At 42.6% G+C, this 23,861-nt stretch overlaps 1 protein-coding gene across 1 annotated transcript in view; it reads right to left on the bottom strand.

The window, feature by feature from the left end:
• Positions 1-1,786: 1,786 nt before the first annotated feature.
• The window catches only part of LOC137361203 (uncharacterized), a 75,509-nt gene continuing 53,434 nt past the window's right edge, over positions 1,787-23,861 (bottom strand). Inside the window, exons 3-6 of the mRNA XM_068026122.1 lie at positions 5,383-5,733; positions 5,042-5,062; positions 3,561-3,667; positions 1,787-2,615 (exon numbers count right to left, since the gene is read on the bottom strand). Coding sequence (XP_067882223.1) covers positions 2,589-2,615; positions 3,561-3,667; positions 5,042-5,062; positions 5,383-5,733 — 506 coding nt within the window. The 3' untranslated portion in view covers positions 1,787-2,588. The remainder of the gene's footprint in view (positions 2,616-3,560; positions 3,668-5,041; positions 5,063-5,382; positions 5,734-23,861) is intronic.

Raw genomic sequence — 23,861 nt, 5'->3', positions numbered from 1 at the left:
GGCATAGTGAAAGGCAGGGGACGTATAGAGACAGAGAACTGGTGAGATAGAGAGACCAGGAGCTAGAATAGTGGGTAGATAGAGCTGACAAAAAAGAGTTTCCGATTACCAAAAATGCAACGCTTGTAGCCTTCTAAAGCTGGTTTAAAGATTGACTTGATATCTACGTACATCAATCAGCCTGATAATGAAGGTATCTTTCAATGTCTGTAGCCAGTGAGAAAGTGTTCATCTTCCTGAGATGCAGGTCAGTGTGCACTGTTAGCCATCAGGAAAGAATGAACAGGCTGGGACACTTTTCTGTTGAATGAAGAAAGCTGAGGGGTGACCTGATAGACGTCTTTAGGCTTACGAAGGGGTTTGATAGGGGAGATGGGGCCATAAATATAAGACACATCACTATTGAATCCAATCAGGAGAGACTTCTTTACCCAGAGAGTGGTGGGAACGTGGAACTCGCTACCACTTTAAGAAGAATAGCATCGATGCCTTTAAGGGGAAGTTGGGAAAGCACTTGAAAGAGAACGGAATGGAAGGAGATGTGCTGGGGTGAGATGAAGCGTGGGTGGGAGGAGGCTCATGTGGAGCTGAAACACTGGCATGGACCAGACGGGCTGAATGGTCTGTTTCTGTGCTGAAATCTCTATGGAGCTGGGGTGCAGTTCAGACAAGGTCTCACTGAATGGCAGAACAGATGCGAGGATCAAAATGGCCCCCCTCTTGTTCCGAGGTTTCTTTGAACACAGCCTGGGTCTGGTGCAGTTAAACACAGAGGTGACTGGCTCGATCCCTCCCCAACAGTATCGCTCAGTAACCCCATAGGGCAGAAGGGAGACAGCAACCACCTGTCATTACCCATCTCCCACGTGGACAATCCCTTGGCGACTGTGAGCGCCATTGCCCGCTCAGAGCAAACCATTTACAAAGGAGGGGTGCAGCGTCCTGGGTGCCAAAGCCGGGGATGAAATTGCCCAAATCTAGAACAGTCTGGTAAAGCACTCATCGGTGAAATTGCGTGGAAGGACAGCATTGTGGTAGGAATGGTCTGGGCTCATAATGTCAAGATAAGAGTTCAAATCCCATCATGGTAGCTGGGGAATTTCAATTCTGCTAATTAGCTCAAAATGTGCAATAAATAGCTAACATCAGCAATGGCGACCTTGAAACTGCGAGAGATTTGTATCAAACTCCATCTGGTTAACTCATGTTCTTTAGGGACAGAAATCTGCAGCCGTTACCCGGCCTGGCCTGCATGCAACTCCAGACCCACAGCAATGTGGTTGACTCATAACCGCTCTCTGAAATGGCCTCGAAAGACATTCTTTTGTATTCAGGAAAGTAGTTCATCGCCACCTTCTCAGTGGCTGTCAGGGATGGGTTACACATAGCAACAGGGAAATAGGAGACTATTTAGCCCACTCGAAGCTGCCACGTAGAGCGAGGAAGCGATTCTGCCCTCTCACGCCTGTTGCATAGAATTGGGTGGAGGAGGTCATTCAAACCAGGAGAGCCTGTTGCATTGCAACAGGAGGAGTCCAATTCAGCCCCTCGAGCCTATTACATAGGCATAGTGTGAGGAGCCAATTAAACCCCGGCACATGTTCCGCCATTCAATTAGATCATGGAAGATCTGCACACCAACCCTATTTCCCCATCTTTGCTCAATATCCCTTGATCCCGTTACCCAATAAAATTCATCTAATATCTACCTGCATATTTTAATGTTGTTTGGAAATGTTGTGCCAAGCGCGTGGGGTAAAACTGAAATAATAGTGGAGAGAAACGGTTTTCTTTGTCGAAATATTCTATTTATTTCTTAACCAGTGAACAAGAAAAGAATAAAAAATGTAGATGATCACAAGCGAGCTGTCGATACTGGATCCACTGAGAACCCCACGACAAATAATGGACAATTATGAGCGCATTTTCCATCTGCAATCGATGAGGTGTCTGATACAAATAGTAATAACATTTCTGCATTAACAGAAAAGGTAAAAAAACATTAATAGACGCACTAAACAGAACTTGAAGTTACAATTTGTTTCCTACTGCTTAATATTATACACAGCTTTACTAGAATTGCACGGAATGAGGGACTTAAGTTTCATGGAGAGATCAGCAAAGCTGGAATTGATCGCCTTGGCATTAACAACTGGCTTTTTCAAAGAGCTAGCACTTGCACGATGGGCCAAGTGGCCTCCTTTCGTCCTGTAAGGTTGTATGTTTCTTTATAACGCTTCAGACAACACAGACTAACAATTAATAAACAGACAAAATAAACTGGAAAAAAAGTTTGCACGTTTCTCAAAGCTTCACCTACTGAGACAACAGGAATTTAATACATTGACGAGAATATGAAAGGACTTATTCTAGTGGAAAAGACAGACTGGGGCTTAAAATTTCCTCTGTTCGTTTCCCGCAGTGGTGATGGGTATTTAGGGTTGTCCGCCAAAGTTACGCGAGTACAGCGGGAGTGGTTTAGACGAAATTCACCCCCGAGATATTCACAATAATCGTATTTTCACTCCCCTTGCTCCCTCGTGTGTTCTGCTGCTTATCCATCTTTTGAGTTCATTAATTTGCGACGATCAGTCAAACCTTTTGCTGTAAGACGTCTGGTATATGATAAAAAAAAGAGGGCGTTATTATCGTCATGGAATTATGGACTGATACAGAACAGAAGGAGGCCATTCGTCCCGCGTGCCGATACTGGCATTTTGAAAGAGCTGTCCAATTAGTCCCATTTCACAGTTCTTTCCCCTATAGCCCTGAGACTATTCCCTCCCCAACTACCTCCACCCCCTCAAACAAGTATTCATCCAATTCCCTCTTGAAAGTTACTACTAAATCAGCTTCCACCGCCCTTTCAGCCAGTGCATTCTCAACCACAACAACTCGCTGGCTCAAAATATATTTCTCACCTGCCCCTCTGCTCCCTTGGCTAATCACCTTACAGCTGTGTCCTTGGTTGGGCAATCCTGCTGCCTCTTTCAAGCTGTTACCCCATTCGTTGTCCTATCCAAACCCTTCATCATTTTGCACACCTCTATTAAATCTCTCCTTCACCTTCCCTGATCCAAGGAGAACAATCCCAACTTCCGTATTCTCCTCACATCACTGAGGTCCCTCAACCCTGATACCGTTCAAGTAAATCGCCCCTTCACCCTCTCCAATGACTCGACATCACTGTCCTGACCAGATCATCATGTGCATGAATAATCGAGACGAACCATGCACATGCTCTTTCCTGCTCATGCATTCCTAACCTTGCATATAAAGTCTTGTAAAACCACAATAAGTTCAATTATTTTCCAAGGGAAATTCCAGAACATTGACAATTGTATTCAACTGGATTAAATTGGTTGGTTAGTGTTGTGGGCGCAGGAATGAATGGAAAGTGAATTGGTGTATTCCATCTGCGTGCAACAGGAATGCAAAACTAGGGCTCGTGAATATCGGATAGTCACTCGTAATTTCAGTCTGGAATTCAGGAGAAACTTCTTTACCCAGTTTCACCATTACAATACCTATGTTAAGAACTTCAGTAATTTTAATCTTACCTTAGTTTTCCAAGCAATTGTTGAGATGAAAATTGCATAAAAGATGCTTTTGCAGATGAGGATCAGGTATGTCAGTTTTGCTGTTGCCATGCTTTGGATTTTCGCCTCTGTAAAACAAATGTAACAGAAAATGTTGCAATCTCTGTTCTCTCAAGGCAAGAAATGCTACTGCGTGAAAATGTAATGTGTGTCAGTGAAGGAGCCCAATGTAAGGGTCGAGCTGCGAAAGCAGAACTGATCTCCCTTTGACGCAAGGAGCCTTGGGGTATTCCTTACTACAAATGGAGTTCAGCAATATGGCCGATCTGAATTGGGGCCGCTGTAACTTATGTGTCAGCTATGGCTCACGTATGTATCAGCTCTAGCTGAGTGGGTAACGCTCTCCTGTCTGAGTCGTACGATTGTGGGTTCATGCCCCAGTCCAAAGACATGAACCCCATAATCCAGACTGACTCTCCCAGTGCCAGTGGACAGCGTGTGTGCTGCACTGCAACTTTGGAGGAACCTTCTTTGAGATGATGTGTTAAACTAATTTAACCTCTGGGAAGTGGAACTGTCCCTCTTATCTCCACGCCAGATTCACACTATGAACTCCCAAGGAATTGTAAGTTTTAAGACAGGTGTACACAGCTCCCTCCCCTCCCATCCCCAGGCGTCCCCTCTCCCTCATCACAGGGCAACATATTTCCCTGAGGTCGTGAACCCAAGAGGACCGTGAGGTTATATCATTCGACTAGGCTGGTCTCGAAATTCCAACGGCCTTTCCCTCCCAGAGGAGTTTTCTCATAAACTCGTTGTGCATGATAGTATGTATAACTGTAAAACTACAGCTTGGAAATGTTGAAATGAGTATATACATGAAATGTCTGACACAGTAATAATTCCAGAATTATTGGTGAATATTTTTTGAGTCATGGAGTCATTACAGCACAGAAAGAGGTCATTCGGCCCATCGAGTCCATGCAGGATCTCTATAGAGCAATCCAATCAGTCCAGCTCTCCCCTTCCATCTCCATTGCCCTGCAATTTAATTACCCTCAACAGTCCGTCCAGTTTCCTTATGAAATCATTCATTATCTCCATTTCCACCACCCTCGTAGACAGTGACTTCCAGGTCATTACCACTCACTGCATAAAACACTTCTTCCTCACATCCCCCCCCCCCCCACTGCATCTTTTACCCAAAGCCTGAAAACTGTGACCCCCCCACCCCCCCAGTCCTTATGCCAGCAACTCATGGGGACAACTTTTCTTTGTCTACCTATTGTAAACCTGTCATAATCTTGTACAACTCTGTCAAATAGCCCCTCAATCTCCTTTTCTCCAAGGAGAACAACCCAGGTTCTCCAATGTAACTTTGTAGCTAAAATTCCTCATCTCTGGAACCATTGTGGTAAATCTCCTCTGCACCCTCTCAAGGACCCTCACCTCCTTTACAAAGTGTGGAGACCAGATACAGATAGAAGCAGATAGATATTCACCTTTACTTATACCGCACATTTCTGGGAAAAGAAAGAAAAATCAATAAACATTCAGCATCAGAATATTTTATGAAATCACTGTGTAAATGTAGATTATCACAATTGAGTCCCGCACTGTACTCTAATATATTGAGAGTCATTTTAATTGAGTGTTTAACCATATCTTCCCCTTTACACTACAATATTGTTCTATTTCATGAATTATTTAATTATTTATTGACTTACTGATACATCTACTTGCTTATTCGTACTTTCATAAGAGCACAGGTACTATATAAATGCAACTTTCTGATTTCTTTGAAGCTGAAATAAAATGGTATTGGTCTCACTAGTGTGCCTACCTGCTTTGACAGCTAATGTTGAACTGCTTGTTGCAGGCACTGATTCGTTAGTGTAGAGATCTACTCTGCACTCAACGTTCTTGGACCGAGCCCAATCTAGGGCGTCGAATCTCAGCCGGCTGCTGATGCTGTAAGATGTATTTTCTTTTGATAGGATGGCATTGAGATCAGTGTGAATGTTCGTGTCATTGGCATCTTTCTCCTTGCCATCGACAAGCCAGTGGATCTTGATGTTGTCGGGGTAGAAGTCGCTGACGAGGCAGACCACAGTGGCTTTTTTCTTTTCTCTAATCTCTTCGGGAGAGGGCTCAAAGACAGTAACTTTGGCAGGCCTAATCGTATCGTTTTCGCCTGCAGGAAAAGTAAATGAAGACAATATGGATGAGTATGAAACCCGTCTTGAGAATTTTAAACCACCAAACAATATCAACCTTTCAATTCTAGCCAGAGCAGTTAATTTTGTGCCAACTCCAGAATAAACCTCTCTGTTTCTCGAACACCGATCAGTCATCAAACATAGAATCAGTTTGCAACCTATACCGGCTTTTGTACATTTTAACCCAAAGTGGCAGAAACTGATCATCTGAACCTCTTAGTCATTGAGTGAAGTACAAGTCTGTCTCACTATGAAAGAGGTTCTCCTGTCTATCTGAAAAGTGTTACCCTGAACTCTGGGCCAGCCTGTTCTCAATAACCAGGCTATCACTCACCTTGTCCCATTATCTAGAGCCCTTTCCTATCAGGGAAGTTATGGGGAACATTTCTAAAGCTCTGGTTAGGCCACAACTAGAGTTTTGCAGCCAGTTCTGACCACCACATTTGAGGAAGGTTGTGAGTGTCCTTGAAAGGGTTCAGAGGATATTTAACAGAATGGTTCCAGGGATGAAGGATTTTAGCTACAAGGTTAGGTTGGAGAAGCTGGGATTGTTCTGCTTGGAGCAAAGGAGATTGAGGGGAGATTTGATGGCAGCGTACAAGATTATGACGGATTTAGATAAGGTAGACAAAGAAAAACTTCACCCATTAGTTGTTGGTACAAGGACCAGGAGAGACAGATTTCTGGTGCTGTGCAAAAGATGCAGGGGGGGTGTGAGGGGGGACATTTTTATGCCACGTGTGGTAATGACCTGGAACTCGCTGCCTACAAGGGTGGTGGAAGCGGAGACAATGAATGATTTCAGAAGGAAATTGGATGGACACTTGAGGCAAATTAACTTGCAGGGCCACAGGGATAGAGCGAGGGAGTGGGACTGATTGGATTGCCAGACAGAGAGCTGGCATGGACTCGATGGGCTGAATGGCCCCCCTCTGTGCTGTATTATGATTCTAATCCTACTCTTGTCTCTTCCCCCAAATGTAATATTTAATAATTAGTGCTACCATAAACTCACACATGAAAGGAGGGGACCATTCGGCCTGTTGTGTGAATTCCAGCTCTTTGGTAGAACTAGCCAATTAATCCTACTCCCCACCCTGTTCTTCTCACATAACCCAGTAAACTATGTACCTTCAAACTCTCTCTATTTCCCTTTTGAAAGCTACTTTTGAAGTGAAGCTACTATTGAATCTGCTTTCAGCACCATGTCAGGCATTACATTCCAAATCACAACAACTCGCTGTTTAAACAAAATATTTCCTCATCCCCCCCTTTTTTTGCCAACGACCTTAAATCTGTGTCCTTCTGGTTACCGAACCTCCTACCACTGGAAAAAAAGGTTTCTCCCTTTTAACTCTATCGAACGCTTTCCTGAGCTTCAGCACCTCGATTCAAATTTTCCCTGTACCTTCTCTGCTCTGAGGAGAACAATCCCAGCTTCTACAATCTCTTCACGATTTCTGAAGTGCCTCAACCCTGGAACCATTCCAGTCAATCTACTCTGCTTTCTCAGGGACTTAACCTGTTTTCCAAAGGGTGGCACCAAAATGGAACACAATGCTGCTACTGAGGCCTAAACAGTGTTTTATAAATGTTCATGATAACAGCTTTGCTTTTGCCCTCTGTGCCTCTGTTTACAGAGCCAAAAGGATTCAGTGTGCCTTTTGATAGCCTTTTGAACCTGCCCTGCCACCTTCATAGATTTATGAACATACATCCCCCTGGTTTCTCTGTCCCTGCACCCAATTTAAAATTGTACCGTTTGAGAAACAATGTATTGGCTCAAAGAAAATAAGGGGAGTGTGTCCGAGCCAATATTTATCCGTCATTCAACACTTCACATCCACCATTTCCGGTTATCTGGTCATTTAGTGCAATGATGCTTGTGGGATCTTGCTGTGCGCATTTTGGCTGAAATCTTTCCCTACATTACAACAGTGACTACACTGCACAGTCAGTTCTTTAACTCTAAAGCTCTATGAGCGTAATATTGCGAAAGAAATACCTGAACAGGTTTGGGTTTACAGTCAAGACTCTGTGAGAATGCCATGAATATTAAAATGATACAATCATTAACATAATGACTGATGCCTAATTTTGTTACATTTTTGTTCTGAATATTGAACCAATGGAGATTTCAGGAGACTCCTCTTCACCCAGAGAATAGTGAGAATGTGGAATTCGCTTTTTTTTTTGACTCGGAGGTAAGAGTGTCACCACTGTGTAACTTCACTGAAATACTTAAACCCAAGCTGTATTTTGAGAACTGGTCTCTTTCTCAACCAGTTGAGCTGCAATTGACAGATGTAGTTTGACAATGGTGCGTCTTTACCTAGCACTCGTTAGTTTGGTACCTTTGCTGCAATACACGAAAGTGCCTTGCGCACGTTGCTGTCCAAAATCTGCCTGTTTGCAAAGGGGCTGAACGCAAGTTTAATTTTGGTCTTAACAATTGTACTTTTATTGGGACTTCCTCCCTCTGGGATTCGCGTCGCTGTTGTTTGTCTTCAATTAATTTTCCCTTTATATTTTGTCTGCTTTTCCTGGTTACTTGCGAATGTGTCTTTATTTTAAGAATAAGTTTAATAAAACAACACTGATCTCCCCTTCGCCTTCTCTGCTCTAAGGAGAACAATCCCAGCTTCTCCCATTTCGACACACAAGTGAAACCTTCCCATGTCTGGTACCATTCTAGTAAACATCTTCTGCACCCTCTCTATGGCCTTGACATCCTTCCCAAAGTGTGTTAGACACGAATTGGTCACAATACTCCAGGCGAGGCCTACCTGGTGATTAATAACAAAAAAAATTGCATTTATCTAGCACCGTTGATGCAGTGAAAAATCTCAATATAAGAGCAACTCAGACAACAACTTGATCCCGAGTTATCGAAGTAGATATTAGGGACAGGTGACCTGTCAAAGAAGTAGGTTCTAAGATGCTTCTTAAAGAAGGAGAGAGGGAGAGAAGCAGAGGTGTTTAAGGAGGGAATTCCAGGGTTTAGGGCTCAGGCAGCTGAAGGCACAGCCGCCAATGGTGGGTTCGAGGGAGGGGAGGATGCACAAGAGGCCAGAATTGGAGGAGCACAGAGAAATCATCATGGTTTCTTTTAGGTCCAGAGGAAGTTACAGAAATAAGGAGCCACCGCCTCACTGACAGAACAATGCACTAATCCCGCGTAAATGTCCCCTACACGTGAAATGAATCCTCGTGTTCATCTGCTAAAATCCCTCCCCACAATTAGAGAACTGCATCCGTATAACAACAGCAGACCTTGGTCCATCCATCATTAACTGAGACCTCTTGTACTGTCAGCTACTCACCTGAAACGCTTAGCTTCGTGCCCCCTCCAGAATACTGTTCATATCCTGAAGCACCATGCTGCAACCCTACACTAAAACTAACAAGAGTGTCTCTCCCCTCTAGATGGATGGAGTTGGCGCTGGGGATTTTACATCGAAATTCATTGTAATTGCAACGATCTAACCAAAGTTCTATATAAGTTTCATGTAACTTCTGTGCTTTGGAATGCTAGCCAATCCCCTGCAAAGGAACTCCTGTGCTTTGTTTGCTGTTATTATTGGATATTAGTCAATATTAAAGATGCAGACAAGTACTATGTCGCACTGCATCAGAGGATACCAATTAGAATTAAGCCTTCAGGTTGCTCAATCTTCTGCGAACACCCAGAGCTTCTTGCTGTTTCACCATAACCCTACATTTGTTAGCCTTCAAGTATGCATCAAATGCATTGTTTGAGCTATTTTCAGGCAGTGCATTCCACATCACAACAACTGGCTGTATAAAAGCAAATACTCATCTCCCTCTTTGTTTCTTTTGCCAATCACAAATCTGTTCTCTTTGCTTACCGACCCTTCTCCCAGCAGAAATGAGTTATTCTTATTTACTCTATTACAAAACATATGATTTTGGACATTTTGAATATGATATTAATTCCCACCTTAACCTTCTCTTCTCTGAGGAGAACAACCCCAGTTTCTCCAGTATCTCCACACAATTGAAGTCATTCATCCCTGGTACCACACTGGCAAATCTTCTTTAACCTTCTCTGCTCCAAGGAGAACAATATTCAGCTTTTCCAGTCTCTCTGCAAAGCTGAAATCCTTTCTCCCTGGTATCAATCCTCCCACCACCACTTAATCTTCTCTGCTTTATCCTACTTGTTTTCAGAATACATCTTGCTGAAATATTGCGAAATAAATATAATAATTATTACGATAATTTGGTAATAAGTGGGGCAACGAGGGAAATCTGGGTAGCAGGGTCAGACATACAGCACTGTGCAGTTATGTACTGGAGTGCAATGCCATGGGTAAATATACAACTAACTTAATTGACGCACTCAAAACGTTATATTTTTTAAAACTTACCCAACACTGTTAATTTGGAACCGGGGCCAAAATGAAAGTTAGTAGTTACATCCACAATGCTACATTCCTATCAGAAAACTAGGATTGCCTAACAGTTCCCGTAGACTGCCAATGCAGTAGCTTGTTCCCTATATTTATTTAGTATGCCAAGAAAGCAAGTAGTGAAATTGTTAAACTGTTTGGACATTGCCACGTACCTCTCACTTTGAATTCTGATTTGAAATAGTGTTTCAGCATAAATGTAAGTCAATTCCTTATGCACTCAATTTAGTTATTTTCTTGAAGGAAGACTAGGTGAGTTTGCCATTTAGTATCTAATCTTCTACAACCTTGACTAGATCTAGTCTTTGTTTATTACATTCAATCATTTTTGTTGGGTCAGTGTGTTAAAGGTTATGGGACCAAAGACGGTAGCTGGAGCTAAGATAAAACTCAGCCATGATTTAAGTGAATGGTGGAAGAGGCTCAAGGGATGAATGGTCCTTTGTGGCTTCTTGTGTTTGATTGGAGTCCTTTCAAAATCGTTGACTCGGGTTTGCATCTGTTATAAACTCGACAGTGGCCCTTCCTGAGTTCAGCCTTTAAGATAATCACTACTAGTTGAGCCTTGCCTCTCTGCTTTTACATTGGTGAAGATTAATGCTTTTACATTGACCACTGGGGGGACACATCGCTCGGTTTTACATACCCAGAACTGTTAATCTTGTCCCATCGCCAAAGCGGAGAGGTGTGCTGTTTCCAGAACACAGTGTTACAAAGCAGTATTAAAACTGCTGGGGACCAATGATTACACGATACTTCATCGAATGCTCTGACACCTTGGAACAATTATAATTCAACCAATTGCAATGTGTAGATTTGTCTGTCCTTTTCTCCACCATTCCATTTTAAAGCAGAGAAATTATGGTAAAATTTGCTTAGACGTTCTTGGAGCTCTGTGCACAGTTCTGGTCTCCATATCCCTCGGTTAGACCACACTTGGATCACTGTGCACAGTTCTCGTCTTCATACATATTTACCTATCAAGAAAAACTGAATAGCCTTTATGATAGATAAGAGAAGGCTTAGAGGTGACCTGAAAGAGGCGTCTAAGATTATGAAAGGGTTGGGGGGTTCCAGAGGGTAGACACAGAGAAGTCTGGTAACGTTGTCTTTGCAAAATTGTGCATCTTGGGATACAAATTTTCTCAAGTTTTCCAGTACGTGGCCAGGTTTGTGAGTTTTGGCAGAATTACGAAGCAATGAATGAACACTTAGAACGAATTAAATTTGAATATTGAGATCTATTCTTGTTTACCTACCTAGAACGTAATCCCAGAGCCAAATTAAGAGATCGAGGTCCCAGCTGAACACAATGTCACAGGCCAGTTGTAAAACTACCAGGGCCCTCAGTTACGCCTGAGCTGGAGTCTCGTGCCCAATTCAGGGCACCACACTTTTGGAAGGATGTCAAGGTCTTGGAGAGCGTGCAGAGAGAGATTTACTGGAATGGTCCTAGAAATGAGGGACTCAGTTATGTGGACAGACTGGAGAAGGTGGGATTGTTCTCCCAGAGAAGGTGAAGGAGAGATTTAGTAGTTGATTTCAAAGCCACGAAGGGCTTTGTTAGAGTCAGTAGGGGGAGACTGATTCCACTGGCCGGAGATTTCACAACCAGAGAACATAGATTTAAGGCAATTGGCAAAAGATCCAGATGTTTATTGAGGGGCCATTTCTTTACACAACGACTTGTTGTGATATGGAATGCATTACCTGAAAATGTGATAGATACTGATTGCATATTGAACTTCAAAAAAGAATTGGAGCATAGTTCAAAAAGGCGAAAATTGCAGGGCTGTATAGAAAGAAAAGGGGTGAGTTGGGCGAATTGGAGAGCTTTTTCCAACAGCCGACTCTAGTGAGATGGGCCGAGTGGTATTCTTGTGTCCAACATGCATATTTGTCTAATTATTTCCATCAACTGTTTTTTTTAGAAGTCTGTCCCATTATCAACAGTGAGCATTCATTCCAGAAGATCACTGCTTCAGGACGTTAATCATAACAAGCTGAACAAACTCTGTTTAAGAATGGGATTGAATTTTATACGGATGAAGGCAAAGCACAATCTTCTAAAACAAAATCGAAGAGGTCATTTTTATTAATTAGTGTGAGGTTAACAATTTTATGCGGCAACAGCTCAGAATTGTTGACTTAATTTTGGCTGCAAGCCCATAAAGTATGGATTGACAAAAGTATTAGGGTCATGTCTTTACAGCCATGTCTATCCTGGATTCTACTCCACCCAATAACCCTCCTGAGAAAAGAGCCTGAGGAATGTCTCCCAATTCCAAAACAATTCAGCCAATCACAAGAAGGCATTTCCACCATAACATTCTACGTTAGACAACCCAATGCACTTCTCTGTCGGTTTAATGTCACACAGCATTTTCTATATTTTTGAAAGGATAATAAGATTGTCGATGTGCTGGTTGATAATTCGAAAACTGGACAGTAATGGGAAACTACAGAATATGATGATAGACTATCCCTTCTTCTTTCTTTTCTTTCTTTTGGGCCTACTTATCTCGAGAGACAATGGATACGCGCCTGGAGGTGGTCAGTGGTTTGTGAAGCAGCGCCTGGAGTGGCTATAAAAGCCAATTCTGGAGTGACAGGCTCTTCCACAGGTGCTGCAGAGAAATTTGTTTGTCGGGGCTGTTGCACAGTTGTCTCTCCCCTTGCGCCTCTGTCTTTTTTCCTGCCAACTACTAAGTCTCTTCGACTCGCCACAATTTAGCCCTGTCTTTATGGCTGCCCGCCAGCTCTGGCGAACGCTGGCAACTGACTCCCACGACTTGTTTTCAATGTCACACGATTTCATGTCGCGTTTGCAGACGTCTTTATAGCGGAGACATGGACAGCCAGTGGGTCTGATACCAGTGGCGATCTCGCTGTACAATGTGTCTTTGGGGATCCTGCCATCTTCCATGCGGCTCACATGGCCAAGCCATCTCAAGCGCCGCTGACTCAGTAGTGTGTATAAGCTGGGAGTGTTGGCCGCTTCAAGGACTAGTTAGACAAACAAAGCCTTTAACATTTACATACCCAAAACTGTGAGCTTGGTCCCTTGGCCAAAATATAATGGTTCGGTCTTTCCATAACACAGTGTTACACTCCCATTACAAAACTATTACCCTCCAGACAACCTATTGCACAAGGAGGCGGCCATTCAGCCCCTCTATCCTGCTCCTCTATTCAAAGGCTGATCTGTACCTCACTTCATTTACCAATCTGATCTCGATATCCCTCGATAACCTCCCCAAACAAAGTTATTTCCATCTCAATTTTGTCAGGTCTAATCGCCCTCCAGGATTCACAGCTTTTTGTTGAAGAGGGAGTTCCAGAGATCTTTTACAATCAATTATTATCATGTACTTTTACTACGGATTCCTCTGCGAGAGGTGAAATCAGAGGGTTTTCCATCAAAATATCTGATGTTCGACATCCCAGTACGGCTTTAGTTTCACATAAAAAGCTACAATGAGATTCTTGATATTCCCATTGATAACTAGAATAATGGAGAGTTGTGGGCAATCACAGAATATAACAATAGACCAACAAATGGCTTTATCAAGTTTGACTATCCCAGTGGATAGTGAATGGAACAATTTAACAATAGTGTTACTCTAAAAGAGAAGCAAATTAATCTCTTTTAAAGGCAGGCTGGAGATTGGGTCAAATCATTAACTAAACCCTCTCCACTCCCCATTGGAGGCAACATAATAGCAATTAAACTGTAAAATGAATACAATGCTGAAACCGTTCACCTACCGAAAACTACTAACTTGGTCCCATCGCCAAAAGTATAATCGTAGTTATTTGAGCACAGTGATGCCTGTCAGTGTTAAAACTCCCATCTAGTTAGAAATGCTAAAATGCACCGTCTTCGAAATGATGTACTCAAATTGTAGATTTACATACTATGAATGTGTGATGTAAAGACAGCGGCAATGCACCCTAGATATTGGTCAGGAGAACAAAAGGTTAGTTATAGGGCCTGGTGGAGGTTACAGAGACAGCGAGATTTGTCGGGATTGGAGGATGTTGCAGGGATACGGAGAGTTATAGAGGCTGGAGGCGGTTACAGGGATAGGGAGGTTTGTAGGGGCCGGAGGACGGGACAGGGAGACAGCGAGGCCTTGGGTTGAGTTGAAAACAAATGTGAAAGCACTTAAACCAAGATATTGCAGGTCCGGCTGCCAATATAAATCGGCGAGGTGATTCTGTGACCGAGAACATGATGTATTTTAGAGCATCTAATTTCGTCTGAGAATCTCAAATATCCTCATTAACGAAAACAACAAAAGCTTCTGTTCTGTGCTCACCTAAAACAATCAATTTTGTCCCGTCACTGAAGTAATACGGAGTATTTCCTGTACACAATGTTACATGACAATAGTATAACTACAGGTCGAAGAGCAATGAAGCTGGTGCACTGATGCAAAACCTCACACAGAATGCACTGGAGATTTGACTCTTTATGTTAAGGGCATTATAATGTTAATTAGAAAATCATTGTGAGGAATAGAAAGGGAAGTTCGTTACTCAGATAGTGGTAATAATGTGGAATGCACTACCACAGGGAATGGGTTGAGGTGAATTGTGGAGATGCTTTCAAGGAGTGAGTTGGAAAAAGACATGGGAGAGAAAGGAATAGAAGATTAGATGAAGTAAGGGTGAGAGGAGGCTCGTGTGCAGTTTCACCACTGGTTTGCTTACACACTGTAAATTCTATATAATTAAATGTAATTATGATGTTTTATTTCACTCATTCTGGGGGAAGAACGATGACAGCATTTTTTGGAAACAAATAATCTGCCCTCTGAGAAAACGGTTAATAAATCTGCTACTGCCTCCCTGACAGGACTGCGGAAAGACCTACACCCCATTGAGTGCAGGGGCGATGGTTGCAAAGTGATAATGTTACTGTGCTAGTAATGTTCTGGTTCAAATCCCGAGGGTAGCTAGAGGAATTAAACTTCAACTGATAAATGAAAGTCTGGTTTAACTGCATGAAACTATCGTCAATTGTCAGAAAATCCCGCCTGTTGTCAGAGAAGTGACTTCAGACTTCAGTTGACTCGCAACTGCCTTCTGAAACATCAAACCACCCAGTCCAAGAGCAATTAGGGTTGGCCAACAAATCTTGGCCTTGCCAGCGACGCCCATATCTGATGAAAAAAAATGAGCTCGCAAACCACTCAGAGGGCAATTAGGGATGGGCAATAAATTCTGGTCCACATGCCACGAACGAATTAAAAAAATGTCTTTCCCTGTGCATCTTAGTATTTTCCATGTATTCTGGCTTTTATGCACATTGGAAATGCTGCCTGAAATTTTTTTGTTACTTGTCAATGCAACATTTCAGTTGCAAACTGAAACTCAGAAACAGCGTGAGCTGCAATCATTGTTTTTCAAAGAACGTCCAACTCACCCAACACAGTCAGTTTTGTCCCGTCACCAAAGAAATAGTCGTAGCTTCCAGAACACAGTGTTTCAGCCCTGTTACTAAACTAGACTGGTCCCTGAAAAGTTGCCGAATATTTGAGTGAATAATACAGCTCTTGTTTGTTTGTCCATAGTAAGCTAAATGGGAGAAATTTTCCCTTCTTTAAACACATATCCAGTTCAAGAATCAGTCTTTCTCCTTCTCTCTCTCTCTGTCTCTGTTTGTATCTTAAATGCATTGGAAAAATGTCTTTCACCAATGAACCCGGAGCCTTAAACATCTTTCCGACCATTTCAGACAACATGCATTCTCAGAATTGGCCTAACATTCCTGGACTCACCTGTCACAACTAACTTGGTACCGCTTCCGAAGTAATATTGATTGCCAGAACACAGTGAGAGACCCTTGTAACAAAACCTCACAAGGCGAGGTGCAGGTCTTGTCTATATCACACTTGGACCCTGTCCTCGAAAGCGTTTGTAGATCACATCTCCTTAGTTTATATATCTCCTAATTTACATTTGTGGCTCACGAGCAAGGTCATAGAATCAGAAATATCCATCACTGAAGGGGAGACCATTCGGCCCATAGGACCTCTGCTGGCTTTATGAAAGGTTTTACCATCGTCCTGTATATTTCCCTTCGAGTATCTATCAATTTCCATTTTGAAAGTTTCTACTGAACCAACTTCCACCACCAGTTCAGATATGCCTTCCCGATCCAGTAACTACCTCTGTGGGAGAATGTCTCTTCATCCCGCCACTGGTCCTTTATGTCAATTGCCTCAAAACCTGTGTCCTCTGGTTACCGACCCATCTACCAATGGAGACTGTTTCTGATTATTAATTCTATCCAAAACCTTCACTAATTTGAACACCTCTATTCAATCTCCATTTAACCTTTTCTGTTCTCCAGTCTCTCCAACTATCTGAGGTCCCTCATCTCTGGTACAATTCTGGTGAATCATTTCTGCTCCCAATCTAAGGCCTCGACAACCGTCATAAAGTGTGGTACCCAGGACTGAACACAATACTCCAGCTGGGACCTTACCAGTGATTTGTAAATGTTAATCCTCACTTCCTCACTCAACACCTCGTGAATTCTTAACCAATAATGGTGCGTTCCAGCATCATCAACTGGTCACTTCAAACATCTTGACCCTTTTTTTGACCAAGCTCACTCTCTATCTCACTCCTCGCATTAAACCAATAGAGTAACATTCGGGACAGGGGTAGGCCATTCAGAGTCTGATTTCCCAGACAGCTATCACTTGTTGATTTCCACACACACAATCGGTCATTGTTAAGAAACGGATGTCACCTGAATAGGCAATATGATTAGTGTTATCTTCATATATTAATCTTGTAAATTTCAATCAGACTATACCATATCAGACCGTGCGGAATGATTCTCACTGACGCCACGTTAATCAGTTACCTAAAACCACGAGGTTTGTGCCATCGCCAAATGTATAGTCATTGTTCCCTGACACAATGTTACACAGTTGTAACAAAGCTAGGGAATCTTTAACTCTCTACACGCCGGTTAATTAAGCGCAGTTGCATCGTTTTGTATTGGGTTGCATTTGTTACCCCGCCCTTTCCCTCTTTACCTCTTTTTGTTATTTCTTTTGTCTTTGTCTCGACCTCTCCCATCTTTGTCTCTCTAATTTTCCGTCCCCTTTTCCCTGCATTTTGCTCCCAATCTGTCTCTCTGTAGATAAGGTTTGCCTCCCTAACCTTCCTCCATTTCCACCTCGCCATTGCCCTATGTTTAGTTGTTTTAACTGTTGCTTCGTTACTCTTTGTTTTTTTCTAAAGTTTATGGTCTCTCCCCTTTCTTCAAACTGATGGGGACAAACTGGCCGACAGTTTTAATAATTACTGAGACCACTGATATGTTTCAACAAATATCTCACTCACCCAGGAGTGTTAACTTAGTGCCGTCTCCAAAATATGATAGCTGGGTATTTCCTGCACCCACATCATCATGTGACCACACGAAAACATTCCTCAATAGCGCCCTGCCAGTTTTCAGTGTCCATCTCATTAATATTTGATATTGCCCTTTGACTAACATGAGCTGACCATACAACAAAGTACACGCATAAAATAACCGGGTGGGGAGGTGGGGGAGAGGGGGCCTGACCATTAAAGCCAGCAACATTCACAGTACCGTCTATCCATCCATCTGTGAATATGTTAGATGTCCACAGATACAGTGCTTATAATACTGGAAGATTTTACATGGAGTTGTTCATAATTATTAATTAACTTGTACACACAAGTTGGGGACCAGATAGCTCAGGTGGCGAACGTGCCAGTTAGAACAATGCTTACAGAACGGGTTCATTTCTCACCGTGTCTGGGGAAGGCAAGGGGAAGCCTCCTCATAGACACTGCTCCACATTCATGCTCCTCTCTCCTGCTGGAGAAAAGGAGCAGAGAGCCAGTACATCAGATGACCACCAGCCTGCACAGACAAGATGAACCCAGCATCCCTGGCTTCATTGAATGAAGGTCTAACTCACCCAATACTGTTAGAGCCGAACCTTCTCCAAAATGTAAAGGCTGGTCGCTCCCGCCTGCACTATGCTGAACAACATTACCAAAACACACCTTTGGATAGACCGATACACCGACAGAAAAGTAGCTACGTAGATCGATAAACATAAAGATGGATACACAGACCGATACATTGTGGATGATGGAACAATAGATGTTTATATAGATGCTAACGTACCTAAAACAGTTAACTTGGTACCAGCTCCGAAGTAGTAAATATCAGAAGAGCACAAAGCTAAATCCCTGCATCAAAACCTCTCACCTCTCTCTGATTCTTGTCCTGAAGGAGCCTTTCACAACTAGAAAGAACCTACAGGAGTATTGGCACAAAGGAACATAGAAATACTGTAGCTGGAGTAGGCCATTCAGCCCGTCGAGCTTGTTCTGACATTCAGTGAGGTCATGAATCATCTGTATTGTAACCCCATTAGCCTGTTTGTGTTCCAGACCCTTTTCCTAACAACGCTCTATCATTCTCAGATTGGGAAGTGACAATTGACCCTGTGGCCTCAGCAGTTTCATAGCGGAGAGAGGCCCAGATTTCCATCACCGTTTGTTCAGTTATGTCCTTTCTGGCATCACCCCTGAACGGCCAAGCTTTAATGTTAAGCTAATGCTCCCCTCCACCCTCACCCTTGCTCTGGGCTCTGACACCCGCGTAAATTGCAGCTCTATCTGCCCTATCGAATCCTCTCATTATCTTAAACACATCAGTTGGATCAATCCTTAATCTCCAATGCTCAACATCTCCAAGCAACCTGCCCCCATAATTTAATCCCGGCATCATTCTGGTAAATGAGGAAAGATCATTCGCAATCTGCCCTGGACTTTCAGCTCACGTTCCCCAGGCCGTTCAATGTGCATTCAACACCCAGTGTCCATTCACAAACAAAAAAATCCCCTTTGATACTTCTCATCCATTCAAACGCTTCAGGATAATGGGGAATACATCAAATAACATCGAAGATTCAGCAGCGAACCAGACCATTCAGCCCACTACGTCCTAGCCGATTAAATGCTCCACATGATCCTTCTCACACCCTCTTCATCTCACCCCATCCTTTTAAAAGGTCATTTTATTCCTTTCTCCCCCATATGTTTATCCAGCTTCCCTCTTAAATACATCTCTGCTATTCGCCTCAGCCCACTCCCTGTGGTAGTGAGTTCCACATTCTCGCCACTCTCTGGTTGAAAAGGCTTCTCCTGAATTCCATATTTGATTTATTAGTGACTGTCTTATATTGATGGTCCCCTGGTTCTGGTCTCCTCAACAAGTGGAATCATCTTGCCTCTGTCATAATCTTAAAGACCTCGATCAGGTTATCCCCTCTGCCTTCTCTTTTCTGGAGAAAACAGCACCAGCCTCTTCATTCTTGACCTGTGGTTATATCCTCTCAATTTTGGGAGCACACTTGTAAATATGTTTTGTTTTGCTCTATCCAGAGCCTCTGCTTTTTAATCATATGCAGTCCATAACGGCATACTGAAGAATTGAATCTGACAGTTTTCGTTCTGTGTCTGTGTCCTCTTGTTCTGTTCTCATTTGGAACTACATTGCTGTTTGTACTGTTTATTTTAGAGACCCTCCCTTATGTCCCCACTCAAACTCCTTTCCAAATGAATTCAGCAGTTGTAGGTCTCCCTTTTTAAGCCCAAGAGTCGAAATTAATTCACCGAATTCCTAAATATTCACTCCCACGACCACCCCACGTGAATTCCCGAATTGAATCAACTTTTCCAGTGTTAGGAAGGCATTCACTCACCTAAAACCACCAGTTTGGTCCCATCTCCGAAATATGCTTCTCTCGCATTACACAATGGTATGGGGCTGTCGCAAAATCCCCCTCCAGTCTAGATTGTTAAGTCTATTCCATTGAAGTTCTGACTGTTTCAATGGCCCGTAAAGGGCGTAGGAACATGTGGACAGGAGGTGGCCGTTCAGCCCTTCGAGCCTGTTCCACCATGCAGTTAGATCAGGGTTGTTCTGAATCTTAACTCTATCATCCCACCTTGGTTCTGTAACTGTCAATACTTCTGTTTAACAAAAATCTAACAATCTTGAATTTGAACTTATCAATCGACGCCCAGCCTCAACAGTATATTATTTTGTTGTGGGGGGTGCGGGGAGAGTTCCTGATATCACCCCTGAACGGCTCGAATTTAAATCGTTCTGGACTCCCCCCAACCTGAAGAAGCAGTTTCTCTCTATCTATCCAACACCTCAAGCTCCTCGATTATATCAGCCCTTTAATGATCTCGATTGTAGATCTTTTGTCAATGATTTTAAATATCTGACCTTTGTTTATTGACCCATCCACCAGTAGAAATAATTTCCCCTTCAAGTAATTGTCCAGTCCCCCTTTTGAAAGTTACTATTGAGTCTGTTTGCACCACCCTTTCAGGCAGCGCATTCCAGATAACAACACACCGCATAATTGTTTTATTCTTCATATCACCCCTGTTTATTTTGTCAATTACCTTAACTCTGTGCCCTTTGTTTACCAACGCTTCGAGCATTGGAAATTGTTTCTGAGCATGTACTGTGTCCAAAGCCTTCATTGCTTTGGACACCTCTGTCAAATCCCCCCTAAACTTTCTCTGCTCTAGTCTCTAGACGCAACTGAAGACCCTCATCGCTGGAACCAGTCGAATAAATCATTCGTGCAACCACTCTAAGGCCTTGACATCCATCCTAACATGTGACACCCACAATTCTCCAGCTGGGACCTAACCAGCGATTCATCGAGGTTCAGCTTAACTCCCTTGCTCAACTCCTCGTCAATCCTTCTTTAACGAAGGTACTTTCCAGCTTCCTCAACTCTTTATTCTAAACTTCTTGATTGTCACGTATTTGTCCCTGTACCTCACTCCTATCATCAACTCGCATTACGCCGATTTAGCTACATTAGGGACTGGATTAGGCCATTCAACCTCTGATATCCAAGGTACTTATCACATGTCGATTTCCACATGCACAATACGTCTCTAGTTTGTTTCAGGAAATATTCCATATGGGGCTCGGAAGTAATGCATGAAGCCGGAACACAAATACAAGGTGTATGTTTATATATAAGGTCCTCATATCCACAACTAGGTTTGAATAATTTTAAATTTCAACTAGACATCCCTCTGATTCCACTTTCCTTTAAAGAGCTAATTCGATTCTATCTCACTTACCTAAAACCATGAGTTTTGAATTACCCCCAAAAGTATAACCATCGTTGCCTGACGCAATGTTACACTTTTGTATCAGAACTCGCGTTTCTTTAACTCGATACACAATAGTTAATGAACATAGTTGGAACATTTTGCCTTGTGTTATATTCATTATTCCACCCTATTGCTCTTTATCTTATATTCTGTTACAATTGATCTCCTTGTCTCTGTCTCTTTTTCACTGTTTTAAATCTAATTTCCCATCTCCCTCCAGTTTTGTCTGATGTTTGCTCTCCATCTGGAGTGAAGAAGAATGGGGGATGATGGTCTGGGAAATTCTAAGATTCAGAGGGCGCTTGACAGGGTAAATGCTGAGAGGATGTTCCCCTGTAGAATTAAAGGGCGCAGTTTCAGAATGAGGGGTCGCTCATTTAGGACGGAGTGGAGGAGGAATTTCTTCGATCAGGGAGTCGTGAATCTTTGGAATTCCCTACTCCACAGCGCTGTGGAGGCTGAGTCCGTGAATGCATTCAAACTGAGATAGAGAGCAGAGCCAAGGATTATGGAGAACAGGTAGGAAAGAGGGATCGAGGCCAACATCAGATCAGCCATGATCTCTGGTTGTAAATTCCTCTCTCACCAGCCCTCCTCCAATCTCCTACATTTAGCTATTTAAATTCTTGCTTCTTCAATGCAATGCTTACTCTTTTGCCTGTTTTCACATTCTCTCTCCTTTCTTTAAATTGAAGAGACTAAACTAGTCGACGTTTGCAATGCTAGTAAGAGACATATTTTGACGAACATCTCACTTACCCAGGACTGTTAATTTAGAGCCATCTCCAAAATACACAAGGCTGAATACTCCCTGCTCCCACATCATCACCTCACATCACAAAAACATTCCCCAACTCTCTTCTGGAAGAAAAGAAATTCACTGCCCCATTCCTTAATATTTGATAGTGGCCTCTGGTTAACGCAAGCTTACTGTAAGTTAATGTAAACTCGTGGACTAACCAGGCAGTTTGCAGTTATAACTCTCAGAATTCCCAAGACTGTCTGCCCCGTCTAAATATGGACCTGTTAGTCAGTTATCCACCGTGGCAGTCCTGACAATAGGAGATTTTCTCTAAGTCCCTCCCAATTATTCATTCAATCCTTCTTGCAAGATGTTTACAGGTGACCCTTGCTTCATTGAAAACAAAGAAACTGAACTCACCCAAAATCGTCAACTTGGACCCGTCCCCAAAATGTAGCAGGTTGGTATACCCGCCCGCACTGCACTAAACAACAATACCAAAATACAACGATGGGTAGACAGATGTATGGACAGACAAATAGATAAGTAGATGGACAAACAGACAGACAGATGGATCCACAGACCAACAAATAGATAGGTACATTGATAGATAAAGAAATAGAAAGACTTACAGATGAAAAGAGATGTTTACATATATAAATATCTACATGTGCAAACATAATCTTACCTAAAACAGTGAGTTTAGTCCCAGCTCCGAAATAATAAATGTCACCAGAGCACAATGATAAACTCATGTATTAAAACATCTCCTGTCTTTGAGTCCTTTTCCGAAGGAGCCCCTCATAATAAGGGAGAACCGACAAGTATAAGGAAATTTTGTCCAAAGGAACATAGCAACTGGGGAACAGGAGTAGACCATTCAGCCCTTCGTGCTTATTCCGACATTTAATTAGATTATAAATCAATTGTACCTTAACGCCTTCGACCTGCCCTCTTGGTTCCATAACCTTTAGCATCTTTGCCGATCAAAAAATCATCAACCACACATTTGAAATTTTCGACTGACTCCCTCAGCTTTCTGTGGGAGAGATTTCTGGATTCCACAGGGCATTTTGTAAACAGGTCCTTCTTGACATCACTCCTGAATGGTCAAGCTATCAGTTTAAGGTTTTGCTCTCTTGTTCTGGACCCGTCACACCAGAGGAAATATCAGATCCTATCATTATCTTAAACACATCAATTGGATCACTCCTGAATCTCCAATTCTCAATTTACTGCAACCCTACTTTAAACAACACATCGTCATAAATTAAATTATTTTGATTCCGGTATTATCCTGGTGAATGAGGAAAGGTCATGGGGCCCTTGACACCTCATTGTCCACTGGATATGGATAGCTCACCAGTTCGATTAGTAACTTGAAAATAGTGTGTCTCAAAACAGTTTCATCCATTGCCGCACGAGGCCAAGAGGGAATATATAGAATTACATAGAATTTACAACACACAAACAGGCCATTCAGCCCATCTGCTCCATACCAGTGTTTACACTCCACTTGAGACTCCCCTCATCCCCTTCATTTAATCCAATTTTTTTTATCCAATCTACTTTTTTAAACCCACTCCTTGTGGTAGTGAGTTCCACATTCGCACCACTGTCTGGGTAAAGAAATTTCTCCTGAATTCCCTTTTGAATTTATTACTGAGTGTCTGACATTTATGCTCTCCCCGTTCTGGTCTCCCCACAA

Source organism: Heterodontus francisci, unplaced genomic scaffold (genome assembly GCF_036365525.1).
Source record: "Heterodontus francisci isolate sHetFra1 unplaced genomic scaffold, sHetFra1.hap1 HAP1_SCAFFOLD_349, whole genome shotgun sequence".
In the NCBI taxonomy this organism is placed as follows: Eukaryota; Metazoa; Chordata; class Chondrichthyes; order Heterodontiformes; family Heterodontidae; genus Heterodontus; species Heterodontus francisci.
Note: the sequence above shows the minus strand (reverse complement) of the source record. Positions and strands in the feature narration are given on the sequence as shown.